Genomic DNA, 14,087 nt, shown 5'->3' with positions numbered 1-14,087 from the left:
CGTCTGCCCCTGCCCGGCCTTGTCTGCCCCTGGCCCCATTTGCCTCTTGCCTGGTCCCATCTGCCCTGCATCCTACTCTGTCTGCCTCCTGCCAGCCGCGTCTGCCCCGCCCCTCTGCCCTCCTGCCTGGCCCCATTTGCCTCTTGCCTGGCCCCCCCTGCCCCTGCCCAACCTTGTCTGTCCCTGCCCCCCAGCGTGGGCCCCATGTTCTCATCTGCCCCGGCTCAACTTCATCTGCCCCGGGACTCATCTGCCCCGCCTGGGCCCCATGTTCTCTTGTCTGTGCCCTGCCCAGCCCTGTCTGTCAGTGGGAGCCCATCAGTGCTCTGCCAGCTTGGGTCACTGCCTGCTCGTCTCTGTCCCCTGCAGGCTCCAGGGGAAACCGTCCCTGCAGCTGCCCCTGTCTGGTTCTCACCCCTACGATCACATCACCGTGGAATCGGCCTTTGACAACACCGCCTACGAGACAGGAGTAAGTTCTGAGCCCCGCTCAGTCGGGCCCCAGCAGCCCTGGGCTGTCGGCAGCTTGGGAGTAAACCCAGGTGCTCGGGGCACTGCCCGGAGCTGGGGGCTGGCTTGGCCCTGGCTGGAGGGCTGCAGAGCAGCTGTGCAAACGGGCAGCCCCATGCCCCTCACTGGGGCAGGGCTGGCACCAGGCAACCAAGCACATGCTTGGGGTGGCACCTGGTAAGGGGCGGCCAATCTTGGGGTGGCGGGGGGCAGCGCGGTGTGGCAATCCGCGGGGGGGCGCTCTGGCGGCACGGCGCTCAGCGGAGGGGGGAGGCCTCCGGCGGCGCGGTGCTCGGCGGGTGGGCGGGGCACGGCGCTCAGGGGGGGTTCTGGCAGCGTGGCGTTCAGCGGGGGGTGCAGCGCGGGGCGCTCGGGGGGGGTTCCAGCGGCGCAGCACTCAGCGGGGGGGCAGCGCGGGGCACGGCGCTTGGGGGGGGGGGGGGGGGGGGCTCGGCGGGGCAGTGCTTTTTTTTGCTGCTTGGGGCAAAAAAAAAGTTAGAGCCGGCCCTGCACTGGGGAGTGCCCTGGGCCCTGGCTGGGTCTGCCCCAGCCCCCCCAGTATGTGCGTGGAGCAGAAGAGGGGTCATTCTGTGCAGCAGTAGCCAACCCCAGGGGGGGGGGGGTTGCAAAGGGAGCCCCAAGGGGGGGGTGGAAAGGTGGAGGGAGAGGAGGGGGGAGGGAGGAAGGGAACGCGTGAGGGGGGTGGGGGAAACGAGTGTGGGGACGCTGCCCCCAGTGGGGTTGGGCAGAGCACACCCCGGCAGCGCTGGCAAGTGTCCAACCCCCTGCAGTCTGTTTCCTTTCCAGGACACGAGGGAATATGAAGTTTCCATCTAGGCCGAGCTGAGCTGAGCCGAGCCGGGAGAAGGGGCCGCCCCAGCAGCACTGTCCTCGGCCCCCCATGCCGACGGGCCCCTCCGGACACCCCGCCGGCGTCCTGCGGGAAGGGACTGTAAATATTGTCCCCAAGAGACTCTGCCCAAGCGCTTTCCAGGAGGAGCCAGCGGCCCAGCTCCCCTCCCCGGCCTGGCCCCTTCCTGCCGGCGCTGCCCTGCCCAGCCCCAGCCCCCAGCCCAGCAGGGTCTGTGCACAGAGAAACTGGGAGGCTCTGGGCTCCATGTGGGTGTGATGGGCCCTGGACTCTCTGTCACGCCGCATGGAGCTGTGCACAGGACCTGCCAGGCCAGGCCAGAGCCAACCACACGGCCTCCTGCTCCTGCCCACAGCGACCAGGGATAACACCGTGCCCGTGGGGCTGGGCTCTGCAGTCTCCCTCCCATCGCCAGCCTGGCCCAGCCCAGAGCAGGGGAAAGGGAGCCAAGGAGACGCTTTATTCCCACGAACCTGTTCAGCCCCTCGTGTCCCAGGTGCTGAGCTGTAGCTCGTGGGGTCTGAACCGGGCCCTGCGTACTCCAGGTGTGAGGAGCCTGCTGCCGAGTTGGCTCCAGGGCTTCAGCTTCACTCTCAGCCGGGAGGATTCTTGCCCTCGTGCTTGTGGAAAATCTGACCCGAGTGTCAGCGCCGCAGCATCGCCTGCCTGAGTGTGCAGCCAGCCTGAGGCAGCCGCATGCAGAGCTGTGCGCTGCCCCATGGACTCTGCCAATCTGCAGCCGTGGACTCCCCCGTGTCCCAGGACAGGCCAATGTCAGTATGCATGCCATGGAATTGGACGTTTTGCAGTCGCTGTCTCCTGCTCCTCAGCCGGGGAGTGACTGGATTCCAGCACCTGCTCCCCGTACCGCTCCCTGGAGCCAGAGCCGAATCCTGCCTGCAGCCAGGGAGCTGGGGCAGCTGGCCAGCCGGGATAACAGTGCAGTCTGGGGAGCCAGGGAGATGAGCTGCTGAAGCCAAATGCAAGTTTGCCCTCCTCTGGCACCTACTGGATGGTGCAGGAGAAGGAGGCTCTGAGCCTGGCTCATGGGAGCAAAACACCCAGCCCTGGAACTACTCAGAGACACATTGTACCTCGATGAGTGTTTGCAACTCCCCACCCTCCCTCTGTGTGTGTAGCAGGGGTAGCAGAATGCAGGGCATTTCAGTGGCTCGTGGTCGTAGGCTAGAGGAATGCTGGCATGGCACTGTGCCCTGAATATCAAGCACTGCATCTCGCTGTGTGAGACACCTAAGTCACCCGCCAGTAACACAGCCCTGCCCCTGCTGCCAGCCTCCAGGGCCAGTGTAAAAACGACATTCACATTAGAATTCTGTAAAATCAACCTGGTAGTAATAGGTCTGCAAATGTCACTGTAGGTGGGGAATCGTCATCAAACAGGTGTGTGTCCCGGGGGGCAGTTCACGGCCCTGTGCTATTTAACATCATCAGTAGAAAACACCAAATCATCACCGATAAAGTTTGCAGATGACACACAACGGGGGGTGTGGTACACAATGAAGAGGCCAGGTCACTGCTAAGAGCAATACGGATTGCTTGGTAAACTGTGTTTGAATCCTGCTAAATGTCAATGTGGAGGAGCAGAGACTGCAGGCTGTGTTACAGGCTGGAGGACTTGTCATGCCAAGCAGAGACTGCAAAAAGCTTTTCCCTCTGTGTGTGGCACTGGCGCAACCGCTGCTGGGATCCTGGTCCAGTTCTGGGGTCCACAAGTCAAGGAGGGTGTTAAATTGGGGAGGGCTCAGAGAAGAGCCCCGAGAACGAGGAACGGGTTAGAAAACCTGCCTTCTAGTGAGAGACTCCAAGAGCTCCGACTCTGTAGCTTAGCAAAGAGAAGGTTCTGGGTGACTTGAGCCCAGTCTACAGGTATCTACAAGAAGAACAAACATTTGATAGTGCGCTGGCTCTTCCATCTAGCGGAGAAGGGTCTAACCCGGCCAGCGGCTGGAAGCTGAAGCTAAGCAGTTCACACTGGCACAAGTAAGGTGGAAATTGTTAGCAGTGAGAGGAATTCCCATTGGAACAACTGACCCAGAGCTGGGGTGGATTCTCCGTCACTGACCATTTTAAAATCAGGACGGGCTGTTTTTCTAACAGTTCTGCCCAAGGGATTACTGGGGCGGGTCTCAGGCCTGTGCTGTACGGGGCTCAGGCTGGGTGGTCACAAGGGACCCTTGTGGCCTTGGGATCTAGGAGAAAGCCCGAAGGGCAGGGCCCAGACTCCCCCGCACTCCCTTTGCATGAGCAGCAGCAGGCCTGCATCTTCCCGCAGGGTGCAACAAGCTGCCATTGCAGTGGGGTTCGTGGGAGAACTACATGGCTTAGAGTGGGGGCATCCCCAGCCCAGGGAGCAAGCCCCCTCCCCCCCGGTTTAAAGGGGTGCTCCTGAGCCAAACAGGCAGATTCCAGTGGCCCTGGCTAGGGCCCAGCCTGGACAGAGATGGCTCCCAGCACAGTGCAGCGTGTTCAGATGCAGGCCATGAGGAGGTGCTGGCCATCCCCTGGGTACAGCGGCTGCAGTGTTCCTGCCATGCAGGTCAGAGACGAAGTGGTGGTAAGATGGGCCTGGGCCAAGGACCCGGCCCCTGGGGCAGAGACAGCTCTAACGTGCTCTGGCCTAGCTGCCCCATGGTCTGGGGAGGGCATAAAGCAGCTAATGCTGACCAGCAAGGGGGTGGCCCAGGCAGGGTTGAGTGGGCAAGCACAGGGCACGGTCTCTTGGCCTGGCACAGAGAGAGACGGGGGGGTCTTGCACTCTATGGGAGCCGCAGGACTACAATGCAACACCAGGCTCAGGGCCTGCAGAAGGGGCAGCAGCGACCCCAGGCTGCGGCTCAGCCCCATGGCCGAGTCTCATTGAGGGGAGCCCCCGGCTGCCCAGGGGGCACTGGAGGAGGATGGGCCCAAGCTAAGTTCAAGCTTCCCCCAGGTTGTCAGTGGCGGGCAGCATGATACCCTCCTGCCCAGACCCAGAGGGGGCGTGTGATTCCAGGGGCTCAGGAACGGGCTGGGAACCAACAGCCCCACCCTGAAGTGGCACCTCCAGGTGGCTGGGCTCCACCCTTGGCGCTGGTCTGCCAGCCCCTGTCAGGTCACACTGCTTCACCTGCTCACCCCAGCGCCTGCCCCAACCTAGAGAGGCTGGGGACAGGCACAACGAGGGCAGGTCACACAGCTCCACGGGCAGCCATCCTGCCTGGGCGTGACTCCTGCCCTGCGGGCTTCGGGGCACCTTGATTAGCCCCTGTGAGGCAGCCTGAGGGACCCCCACAACCTGCCCCTAAGCCCCCAGGACGGTGAACTCCAGCCCCACATGTCTGGTCACTTGCCCATTGCCTGGCTCTGGGCAGGGCTGCCTGGGGCATGGGAAGCAGTGAGGGCAGGCGAGTATCGAGCTCCCTAGAGCCAGCTCACACCCCTGTCAGTTCGCCAGGCTCTGGCTGTGCACAACCAGCCCTGGGCTCCGCCAGCCACTGCCAGCGTTCTTCCAGCCAAATGCCCGGCAGGAGGCAGATGGGGGGGGGTGGACACCGGCTCGGTCACATGTGGCCCAAAGAGACCCCTGGTGAGTTGTGTGCGTGGGCTGGGTCAGGAGGCTGGGGCAGGGAGACATTTTCTCCCACCCAGGTGCACCTGCCCAGGGCCCCTGCGCTCAAGATGCCATTCTCCCTGAGGTGGTGGCCACCAGCTCCAGCCTGCAGCCAGAATCCTCCTGGCCCCCCGGGCGTCTAGCCCAGCCCACCCCCCTCTGCCTCTCGGGCCCTTCTGAATGGCTGTCCCACTGCTGCAGAGAGCCTAGCGTGGCACCAGGACGGGAGTGAGTGTTTGGCTGCAGCGGCTGCTTCCCAGAGAGCCCTGATGGGGCTTTGAGAGAGACGCCAGCCCAAGCGGCTCCCAGCCCGCGTTTGCCAGGGCCCCTTGCCCTCGCCCGCCAGCCCAGCCACGGCACCTGCCAGGCTGTTCTCTGTGAGAAGGGAGTGAGAAGCAGCAGGCTGGGCTGCGGAGACGGACAGGACGGGGCATCCCACCAGCAAGGGGCACCGGTGCTGGAGGGACAGGGAGCTCTGCACGGTCTCCATGAGGGGCAAGAGTTGCTTGTGCAGGGCAGTGAGGAAAGGGGGGCTTAGTGCTGCTGCCCCCCGACCCAGCCGGAGCCCCTGGGCCTGGCAAGCCCCAGCCTGGGCTGGAAGCTTTTCCCGTGTAAAATGTCATGGACAGTCACAGCTTTCAGCCGCTGGTCCGTTTTGGGGAGAAGAGCCAGGCTTTTCTTTCAGTTGTTTCCTTAATAAACTGGTGTTTTAGAAGAACCTGCTCTGCGTGGTGGTGCCGTGTTCCTGGGGCCTGCAATCTGTGAGCACAGGGAACCTTCTCACACCTTCCTCCCCTGGAACAAGAGCAGCAGGCGGCCCAAATTTTCTGTCCTGTCCTCACCTGTCACGCTCCCCCATCCCTCTGGCAGCCAAAAGAACCACCTGTGTGTGTTGAGGGCGAACCCGCTGAAACCGCCTGGGGTGATGTCTAAACCTCACTCCCTGCTGCAGACGGACTCAGGGTCCCAACACACCAACCACCCCCGGCTGGGGAAATTGGGCACTGTCCTGGATGGAGCGTGATGGTGCAGAGCCGAGCTCCGGGAATGGGAGGACACAGGAGAAGGGCAGCTCCATGGGACCTTCCTGGACCCCCTTGTGTCCCTGTAGCCCATGCACTGGACTCAGCTGGGAGCGCAGCTGCCTGCTTCTGCTATGGTCAGGGCTGCCGTGAGCGTGTCAGGCCCGTGCTCCCATCTCTTCAGTGGCGCCTAGTCAGCTGCCGATGCCAGGGGAAGGCTGCCCTAGGTTCTCATTTTCAAAAACATGAATGGCTCAAGCCCCAGCTCCATCCACCCAGAGCCGGATTTCAGGCTATGAACCACGTGCCAGCAGCGCTCCTCCAGGAGCATGCAGATCTCAAAGTCCGGGGGAAGTGTGAGCGCTGGGGACTTGGGTATGGACAAACTTCCAGAGGGGATCAGGTGAATCCAAGCCTGTCTCAGGAAACGCTGCAGAGCATTCCTCGTCGAAAAGCCCTTCCACTGCCATAAGGCCCCGTGCAGCTTCCCCTCATCCCCCAAATTAAACCACCCCCAAATGCCCTCCTCCAAGCAGAGGTTTTTCTCCAAAAAGGCAAGCAAGCCAGAGACTCCATGGGGCCTAGGGGGTCAGTTCTATGGGCCAAGGGCTTGTACTGCGTGCTGGGCTGCAGGAGAAAGGCCAAGACAGCTAGCTATGGCCAGGCCCCTGAATCAGGCAGGACCTGGACGAGCCCAGGTGGGATGGCCAGAGGGGTGGGGGGTGTTTACTGGGTTCCCGCTGCTCCAGCACCAAGTGGCTGCCTTGCAGCCCAAGGCAGTGGGAAGCTGAGCCGAACCTGCCAGGAGAAGCCAAGCTGATGTGCGGGATGGGGGGGTGCTGTTTGAGCCCACACTCTCCTCTTGGCCATTTGCCCACTACACCGCTACCCCCATCCACCTGCCAGGTAGGTAACACTGCTGCACCCCCATGTCATGCCAGCCTGTGACTTGCCCCACCTTCGTCCTCCACCCCCCTGCACTTAGCCCAGTCTCCCACAGGACTGGCCCGAGATTTCTCCAGGGTCCACCCTGGCTCCTGGGCAGTCTTGCTGCTTGAGCGGCTGCTCACGGAGCGCCTACCCTGCCTGGCCTTGGCAAGGGTGCCACTCCCCCTGGTGCCCATCAGTGTCAGAGAGAGCCGAGCGGCCCAAGGGCATTGACTCCCCGTGGCCTCCACGCACAGGTCGCTGAATTGCCTCACTGGTGCCTGCCAGCGGGTTGTTGGGGAGCATCAAAAGCCCAGACCCTCGGGTCGTCCTCTCGGTCCCCAGAGCTTTGCCTGAGGTGGGGGAGCTGCTTCATTTGATTTCTCATGCCTGGGGAACTGAAACTGCAAGCTCAGGAAGAAAAGCAGGTGTGAGCATTCCTGGATCCTCCCTGGCACCATCACAGCAGCCAGGGCCGGCTTTAGGAAGTGTGGGGCCCGATTCGAACAGTTTTGACAGGGCCCCCACAGGGATGACTAAAAAAAAAAACCCCGTAAAAAAAACCCACGTGGGGCTTGTACTCACCGGGCGGCGCTCCTAGACTTTGGTGGCGGGTCCTTCACTCGCTCCGGGTCTTTGGCGGCACTGAAGGACATGCCACCAAAGTGCCGCCAAAGTCCTGGAGCACCGCTGGGTGAGTAAAAATTAAAAAGGTGCCTCTAGCCAGGGAAGGGATTCTCTGCCACTTGCCCCCCACTCTGGGCGGCCCTGCCACTCGGCGCGGGGCCCTCTTAGGCGCGGGGCCCGATTTGGGGGAATTGGTGGAATTGGCCTAAAGCCGGCCCTGACAGCAGCGGGCGGCCAGGCTGTTTGAGTTCGAACAATAACCTGGGGAGGGGTGGAGCCTTCACTGGCCCAATGTTAAGCACAGACTCTGGGGAAGGGCAGCCCTTGCCCACCTCTCACCCCTACCCCCAGCCCTAGCTGGAGCCACCAGGGGCTCAGAGTGGGATGCGGTCGGTCGGTATTGGTGCAGCCCAGGCCAACAGCACACAGGGAGATGGGGAAATCACGCCCCGCAGCAGGCCCAGACACAGGAAACCTGCTGCATGGACACGCAGCTGGGCTGTGAGTAGAGTGACCAGATGGCCCGATTTTATAGGGACAGTCCTGATTTTTGGGTCTTTTTCTTGTATAGGCTCCTATTACCCCCCACCCCCGTCCTGATTTTTCACACTTGCTGTCTGGTCACCCTAGCTGTGGGCCACCCACAGCCACACTTCCTGCTCACGACTGCCCCACGGGTTGCATTTCTTCTGGCATAGGCCGAAAGGTGATGAACCCACCACAGGGGAAGCCCCCGCAGTGACCGCCTCAGCGGTGACAGCCCTGCATGCCGCAGCAGGAAGAAGGAGGCCAGTGGAAAGGAGCAAGTTTCTGCTTATACCTACAGCCCCTGGGGCTCAGCACGCTGGGAAGTTACATGGGCTCGTGAGACAATATTGCATTGTCTAGTCTGCCTACTGGAGTGTGATGGTGACTCGTAATGCTGACGCCCCGGCACTCAGGCGAAGGGAATTCGGAGGCCACGAAGCACAGCATTCCAAGGGCTTTTTGGCCCATAAGCATTTTAATCTGGGGAACCTTCAGAGCAGTGACATCCATAGCGCTTAGCACAGAAATCACAAGCATGTTGCACAAACGCTGCTAGCAGCACCTGGCTCCGAAAAGGCAGCAATTCCCCAACATGTGGGGTGGGGCGCAGCTAACTGCGTGGCGGCTGCAAGCAACACAACCTGAAGCTACTGCTGCTACTACTGTTAGTCAGCGGAAGCCACTTCCTCCGGCAGGCACGCAAGGACTGGGAGCCAGGCAGGGCTCAGAGCAGCAGGCAGAGGGCTCCCTCGCTGGCCCAGGACTGCCACAGAAAGTCATCAGAGCCGACAGTGGAGGAAAGTAGGATAGCAAGGCCAGGGGCCCCTTTCCCCAGCAGCTCCCCTGGAGGTGACATTCCAATCCAGGCGCACTGAGCTCACCGCATGTGGCTGCGGGTAGGCGAACAATGAAACCAGCACAAAGCCAAGGGAGAGGGATTACACACTCACCCCAGGCCACACAGCTCAGCCATGCTTTATCCACACGCTGTCTGTTGGTGGGAAGGAGGAAGTCTGAACCCACATTAAAAAGGAATAAGGCAAATGGCTGGGCTGTAGCCCATCTGGCTGTGGCTGGCCCAGCCCAGGGGTACGTAGCGGTGCCATGGATGATGTCACTGCCAGGACGTGGGCCTGCCAGAAACGGCATTATGCTCCCACGGTCACATGGGGTGAGGCGTGCTCCCAGAAGCAGCTTGTTACTGGCTAACCCTTCGGGTACTGGCTGCTGCTGCTGGTGTCAGTCCCCGGGGAAGGGCAAGCAGCCTCCTAAGAGCTGCAGCTTGCAGAAGGGCCGAATGGGGCCGAAGACTGGGCCTTTCAGAGCTAGTGCAGCCATCCAAATCCAGCCCCGGTTCAGAGTGACTAGACGTTGTGCCAGTCATTATGGGGTGGGCTGGGGGTCTCAGTCCCGTTCAGTCTCCCCTCCCAACCCACGATTAGCACTCTTGACGGCAGGCTCCAAGAGGCCAAGCACTGACCAGGCACGGCAACTCACCTGCCCTCCCCGCTACAGACGGGCTCTCAGGCACAGGGCAAGGGTGCTCATGCCACAAGCCTGCTGCCCACACTGGCACGGTTCTGGGATAAAAAGACGGTTTCAGACCCTCCCCCGGCATGTTTCTATTCCACCTTGAACCGCCCGCCCCCGGACAACAGCCCATCTATACTAGTCAATGTTGGGATACCCCAGGCCAGCGCTTGACGAGCACGAGGGGCAGTGAATACAGACAGGAGTGGTCCCTATTTGCACCATGCTCCCCAGTGTTACCAGGCTGGCAAAGCCAAGGGCACTCCGGCCCCAGGGCACTGCTGCCAGCTGCCCAGGCCATGGTTTGCAGGCACGGGCCCCGCAGGGCAAAGGATGGGACCGGGCACCCCCAGGAGAGAGAGGCCGGGCGCAAGGTGGGCACATGCCAGGGCCATGACACAGCAGGAGCACAGCTTTGTGCTCCGCCTTGGGAGCTGGCTGGGCCCCTCTTTGTACAGCGCCGAGCACAGCATCCCAACCCCAATGCCACCCCCTGCGGAGCGCGCCGCCTGTCGGCACGCCAGACCCACTGCAGCTGCGCCGAGCTTGCCCACAAGGGAGGACTTACGCATGCGCGTAGAACGCATGGGCAGTCTGAACTGCGCTTGCGCGGGGATAGAGCGGGGCGGGGAGGGGTTCCTGGCCGGGCCGGTCAGATTGAGTCTGCGCCGGGACTGGGCCGGAGGGAGGCCGGTGTGCGCCTGCGCGGGAATGGCGCCTAACTGCATCGCGCCTGGGCGGATGGGGGCGCTTATGCCACCTGGGATGCGCCTGCGTGGTAGTGTCCGGGGCCAAGCTCGGCTGCGCCTGCGCGTGGGGTGGCGAGGTTCCGGAGCCCGACCCGGGCGGCCTGCGCCTGCGCGCCGGTGTCCTGGCCCGGGCGGGCTGCGCCTGCGCGGCGGGGGTGTCCGGGCCCGGGCGGGCTGCGCCTGCGCGGGCTGCGCGGTGGCGGGGCCCTAAGCAGCTAGCGGCGCCTCCTGTGTGTCTGAGGCGGAGGGAGCGGAGCCCAGCCGAGCCCGGAGCCCCTGCGCAGGTCCAGCCCGACCCCCGCCCGTCCCTCCCCCGGCATGGCACTGGGCGCGGGGCCCCCCGCAGCCTCCCCCGGGCCCGGCAGGAGGAGGACGACGGGGAAGCAGCAGCGGCCCGTGGGCTAGGCCGAGCGCCCCCGCCCGCACCGAGCCGCCCCCCGCCGGGACTGGCCTGAGGCCCCCGCCCGCTGCCCCCGGAGAGCGCGCGAGGAGCCGCCGCTGCCCCCGCCGAGGGGCCGGGGCCCCCGGGCCGGGCCGGGCCCCCCGCCGCGCCCGGGCTGGATGAATGTGGGGCAAGATGGAGACCAAGACGATCGTGTACGACCTGGACACCTCCGGGGGGCTGATGGAGGTGAGCCGCCGCCGCGCCGGGGAAATGGCGGGGGCCGCTGGGGGCCGGGCCCCCCCTCGGGGCCGGGCTGACGGGAGCCCCCGCGGCCCATCCAAGGAAGCGCGGAGGGACGGAGCCGGCCCCGGGAGGAGCCGCGGGGGCTCGGGCGGGGTGGGGGCCGCGTCCCCGGGCCGGCAGGGCTCGGCCCAGCCCCTCACCGCCCCTCTGTTTGTGTGTGCAGCAAATCCAAGCCCTGCTGGCCCCGCCGAAGAGCGAGGACGGGGAGAAGAAGGGCCGGCGGCCCGAGAAGGAGGCCCGGCGCAGCGGCAGGGCCACGAACCACGATAGCTGCGATAGCTGCAAGGAAGGAGGGGATCTGCTGTGCTGCGATCACTGCCCGGCCGCTTTCCACCTCCAGTGCTGGTAAGGCCCGGGGTCCTGCCCCTTAGCTCGGCGCATTGGGTGCGCGAACAAAACCCCGCTAGGGCTGCTCCCGCCAGCGCCCGCTCCTCCGGGGCAGCCGAGGTGAAAAGCCCCCCAGCCCCCTTTCCGGGTGGGCAGGCGGCTCCTCTTTCCTTTTTGTGTGGGGCCGAGGAGAGGCTGGAGGAGGAGCTGTGCTGGCCGCCTGCGCTTCGCATCGCCTTTATTGCAGGCGCCCGGGGGTTCAGCCTTGAAGTTTCTTTTCTTCCCGCTCCGTCTTCGGGGCTGCCTGGCTCGGGGGGTCCCTTGGGGGCTGCGATGGGTGGGAAGTCGCCTTTGCTTCTCTTGGACTGTCCTGACGTTGCTGAGCGCCTCGGTGGTGCTGCTGCAGCTGCTGGGAATAATGGAGGTTGCTGTCTCTGTGTCTCTCCCTGCCTCACTGTTTACAATATGGCGACCTTCCTTTAAATTATATTTTTATTCTCAGCGCCATTTTGGCTGCATATAGCACTTCCAAACCCTGGCACCGTTACTGTAGTATTTTGAATACAGAAGTATCTTCCCAGCGTTGATCCAGAACTCTGAACTTGAAAATTGACCCCTCCTTATTCCCTTTTCCTTCCTCCTGTCCTTTAGACCTGCCTGTTCCATCTTGTAGGAGTGACCAATACGAATTCAGGGACAGCTTGCCTGTAGTTTTGTGCTCTTGTTGCTAATCCTCGGTGGTGGTTTGGAAATGTGTGCTTTAGAGCATAGTGGCTGCTGTGAGGGGGGGACTGACTGGACCTTCGGTGCATTACCTGGAAGCCTCCCAAGCTAGTAACAAAAAGCAAACTAGCGAAGTCAGGAGATGTCTGAACTTCGGTTTCTGCCCTGAGAAGTTATTTTTTGCTTCTGTGTGAGGAGCCCAAATGCATCGAAAGCGAATTTGCGTATATCTGTTCAGCAATTGACTCAGGCTCATGTGAAATTCAGACAGCCAAAGTGAATAATGGGATGGGGGAGGGAGCAGGGCAAGTCAGAGCAATGAAGTTGTGGCAAATCGGTATTCTTCCTTGGAGAGAGAGTTTTTAACCACATTCCTTATTGTCTTTCATGCCTCGGATATTTGTTTGACTCGGCTACAGTTGTCTCCTTGTGACTTTAGCTGAATGGTTGTATTTTTTTATATGCTAATTGCAGGTCTTAGGGTGCTTATTACAGTGATTACTGATACTGGGGAAATTAACCGTCTGGTCAGAATTCTGTAGGGAGTGCCCTCTTACCACTCTATAGACCTGTATACCCAAGACAGGAAGCTCCATTTTTATAATCCATGATACCATCATTTCTACCTGGAAGAAGTTCCCCTGGTAGTTTTATTATATAGAGCACTTAAAATCTGCTGGAGAACATTGTTTTTTTGTTTTTGTTTTTGTTTTTTTTGGTTTAATCTGTTTAGTAATTAGACAAGGTGGGGGAGGTAATCTTTTATTGGGCCAACTTCACTTGGTGAAAGAGACAAACTTGGATGCTTACATGGAAGCTCTCCTTCACATAGCTGTCCTTTTAGGACAGGATTGTTTTATAATGTAGGGCTGAGTAATTCAACGCAAACAAGTTAATGTTGTACGTTAGGATGTTGTTGATATAAGCTGAACCTGGTAAAGTCGAATTAAGTGCCTAAAATGTTAAGCCTCCATACAGTTTTGAGTCTCATTTGTTGAAGCAGGATAGCTGCTAGAAACCTTGAGAATTTTGGGGAGGGAAATGATGCACACACAGTTTCTCACTTAACTTAAAACCTGGTCTCTTGATCTTAAGTCAATATCCATTTTCTAGTCATGGAGATATTAGCTATGCATATAAGTCATGTTGACTTCAATGAGACTGCTCTCTAGGGTAAGGGGTTTGTAAGCTTAACCCTGCAATTTATGCAGCCACTGTATTCAAATAATTTTCGGCTTAAATTTGCTTTAACAGGCTTTTTCTTCAGCAGAAGTAAAGGATGGGCTGCTTTCTGTTTTCCTGTTCTCATTTCCAAAGCCTTGCATACCATTTTGTAAACGCATGCAAATGAGACAAGTTGCCTCAAAGGAACACTTGGGTTTTGTCTTTACCTCGTACATCTTGCTTAAAGTAAACTTCCATTCCATTGGGCATGAATGCAGTACATGCATTTCCGTTATTCTGCAATGTTTCAATAATGCTTGCTTTAAGTACATTTAAATATCGACTATAAACTTAAATATACCAATCTATGGCCAACTTGTGAATTCTGCTAACTGTTTGAGGCATCTTCCAGGCATTTCCCTCAATATTGTTTTCACTGTTCTAAAAGTTTCCTTTGTGACAATGAGGAAAACAATACGACAATACCTAGTTTTTATTTAGAGCGCTTCAACAGTACACCCTGAAGCACTTCACCAAGGAGGTCGGTACCCTCTGTAAAGGATAAGGCGTGGAAGTGACTTGCCTGCCGTGGAAGTGGCATAGCCAAGAATTGAATCTGTCACCCTAATCCCAGTCCAGTGCGCTATCCACTAGGTGACACTGCCTCCCCCATATACAGTTCTTATAACTTGCTTGCTACATTATTGTACCTTGATTAGGTAAATACGTGTGTATCTCTAAAGCAACAATCTGCATGTTTTAACTTAAAAAGGAAACAACCCAAAATGATGCAAAGTGTGGTTCTCTGCTT

At 60.0% G+C, this 14,087-nt stretch overlaps 2 protein-coding genes across 3 annotated transcripts in view; both read left to right on the top strand.

Annotated features, from left to right (window-relative positions):
• SEZ6 (seizure related 6 homolog) overlaps window positions 1-5,709 on the top strand; it is a 60,324-nt gene extending 54,615 nt beyond the window's left edge. Inside the window, exons 16-17 of one of the 2 annotated variants that reach the window (XM_054008566.1) lie at window positions 370-472; window positions 1,318-5,709. In XM_054008566.1, coding sequence (XP_053864541.1) covers window positions 370-472; window positions 1,318-1,347 — 133 coding nt within the window. In that variant the 3' untranslated portion in view covers window positions 1,348-5,709. Of the gene's footprint in view, window positions 1-369; window positions 473-1,301 lie in introns of both variants that reach the window. The other variant, XM_054008565.1, reaches the window with a different exon arrangement.
• A 4,845-nt stretch (window positions 5,710-10,554) lies between these two features.
• PHF12 (PHD finger protein 12) overlaps window positions 10,555-14,087 on the top strand; it is a 45,903-nt gene continuing 42,370 nt past the window's right edge. The window contains exons 1-2 of the mRNA XM_054008276.1: window positions 10,555-11,005; window positions 11,226-11,407. Of these exons, the coding sequence (XP_053864251.1) occupies window positions 10,940-11,005; window positions 11,226-11,407 (248 nt within the window). The 5' untranslated portion in view covers window positions 10,555-10,939. The remainder of the gene's footprint in view (window positions 11,006-11,225; window positions 11,408-14,087) is intronic.

This window comes from Malaclemys terrapin, chromosome 18, assembly GCF_027887155.1.
Source record: "Malaclemys terrapin pileata isolate rMalTer1 chromosome 18, rMalTer1.hap1, whole genome shotgun sequence".
Taxonomy (NCBI): Eukaryota; Metazoa; Chordata; order Testudines; family Emydidae; genus Malaclemys; species Malaclemys terrapin.
Note: the sequence above shows the minus strand (reverse complement) of the source record. Positions and strands in the feature narration are given on the sequence as shown.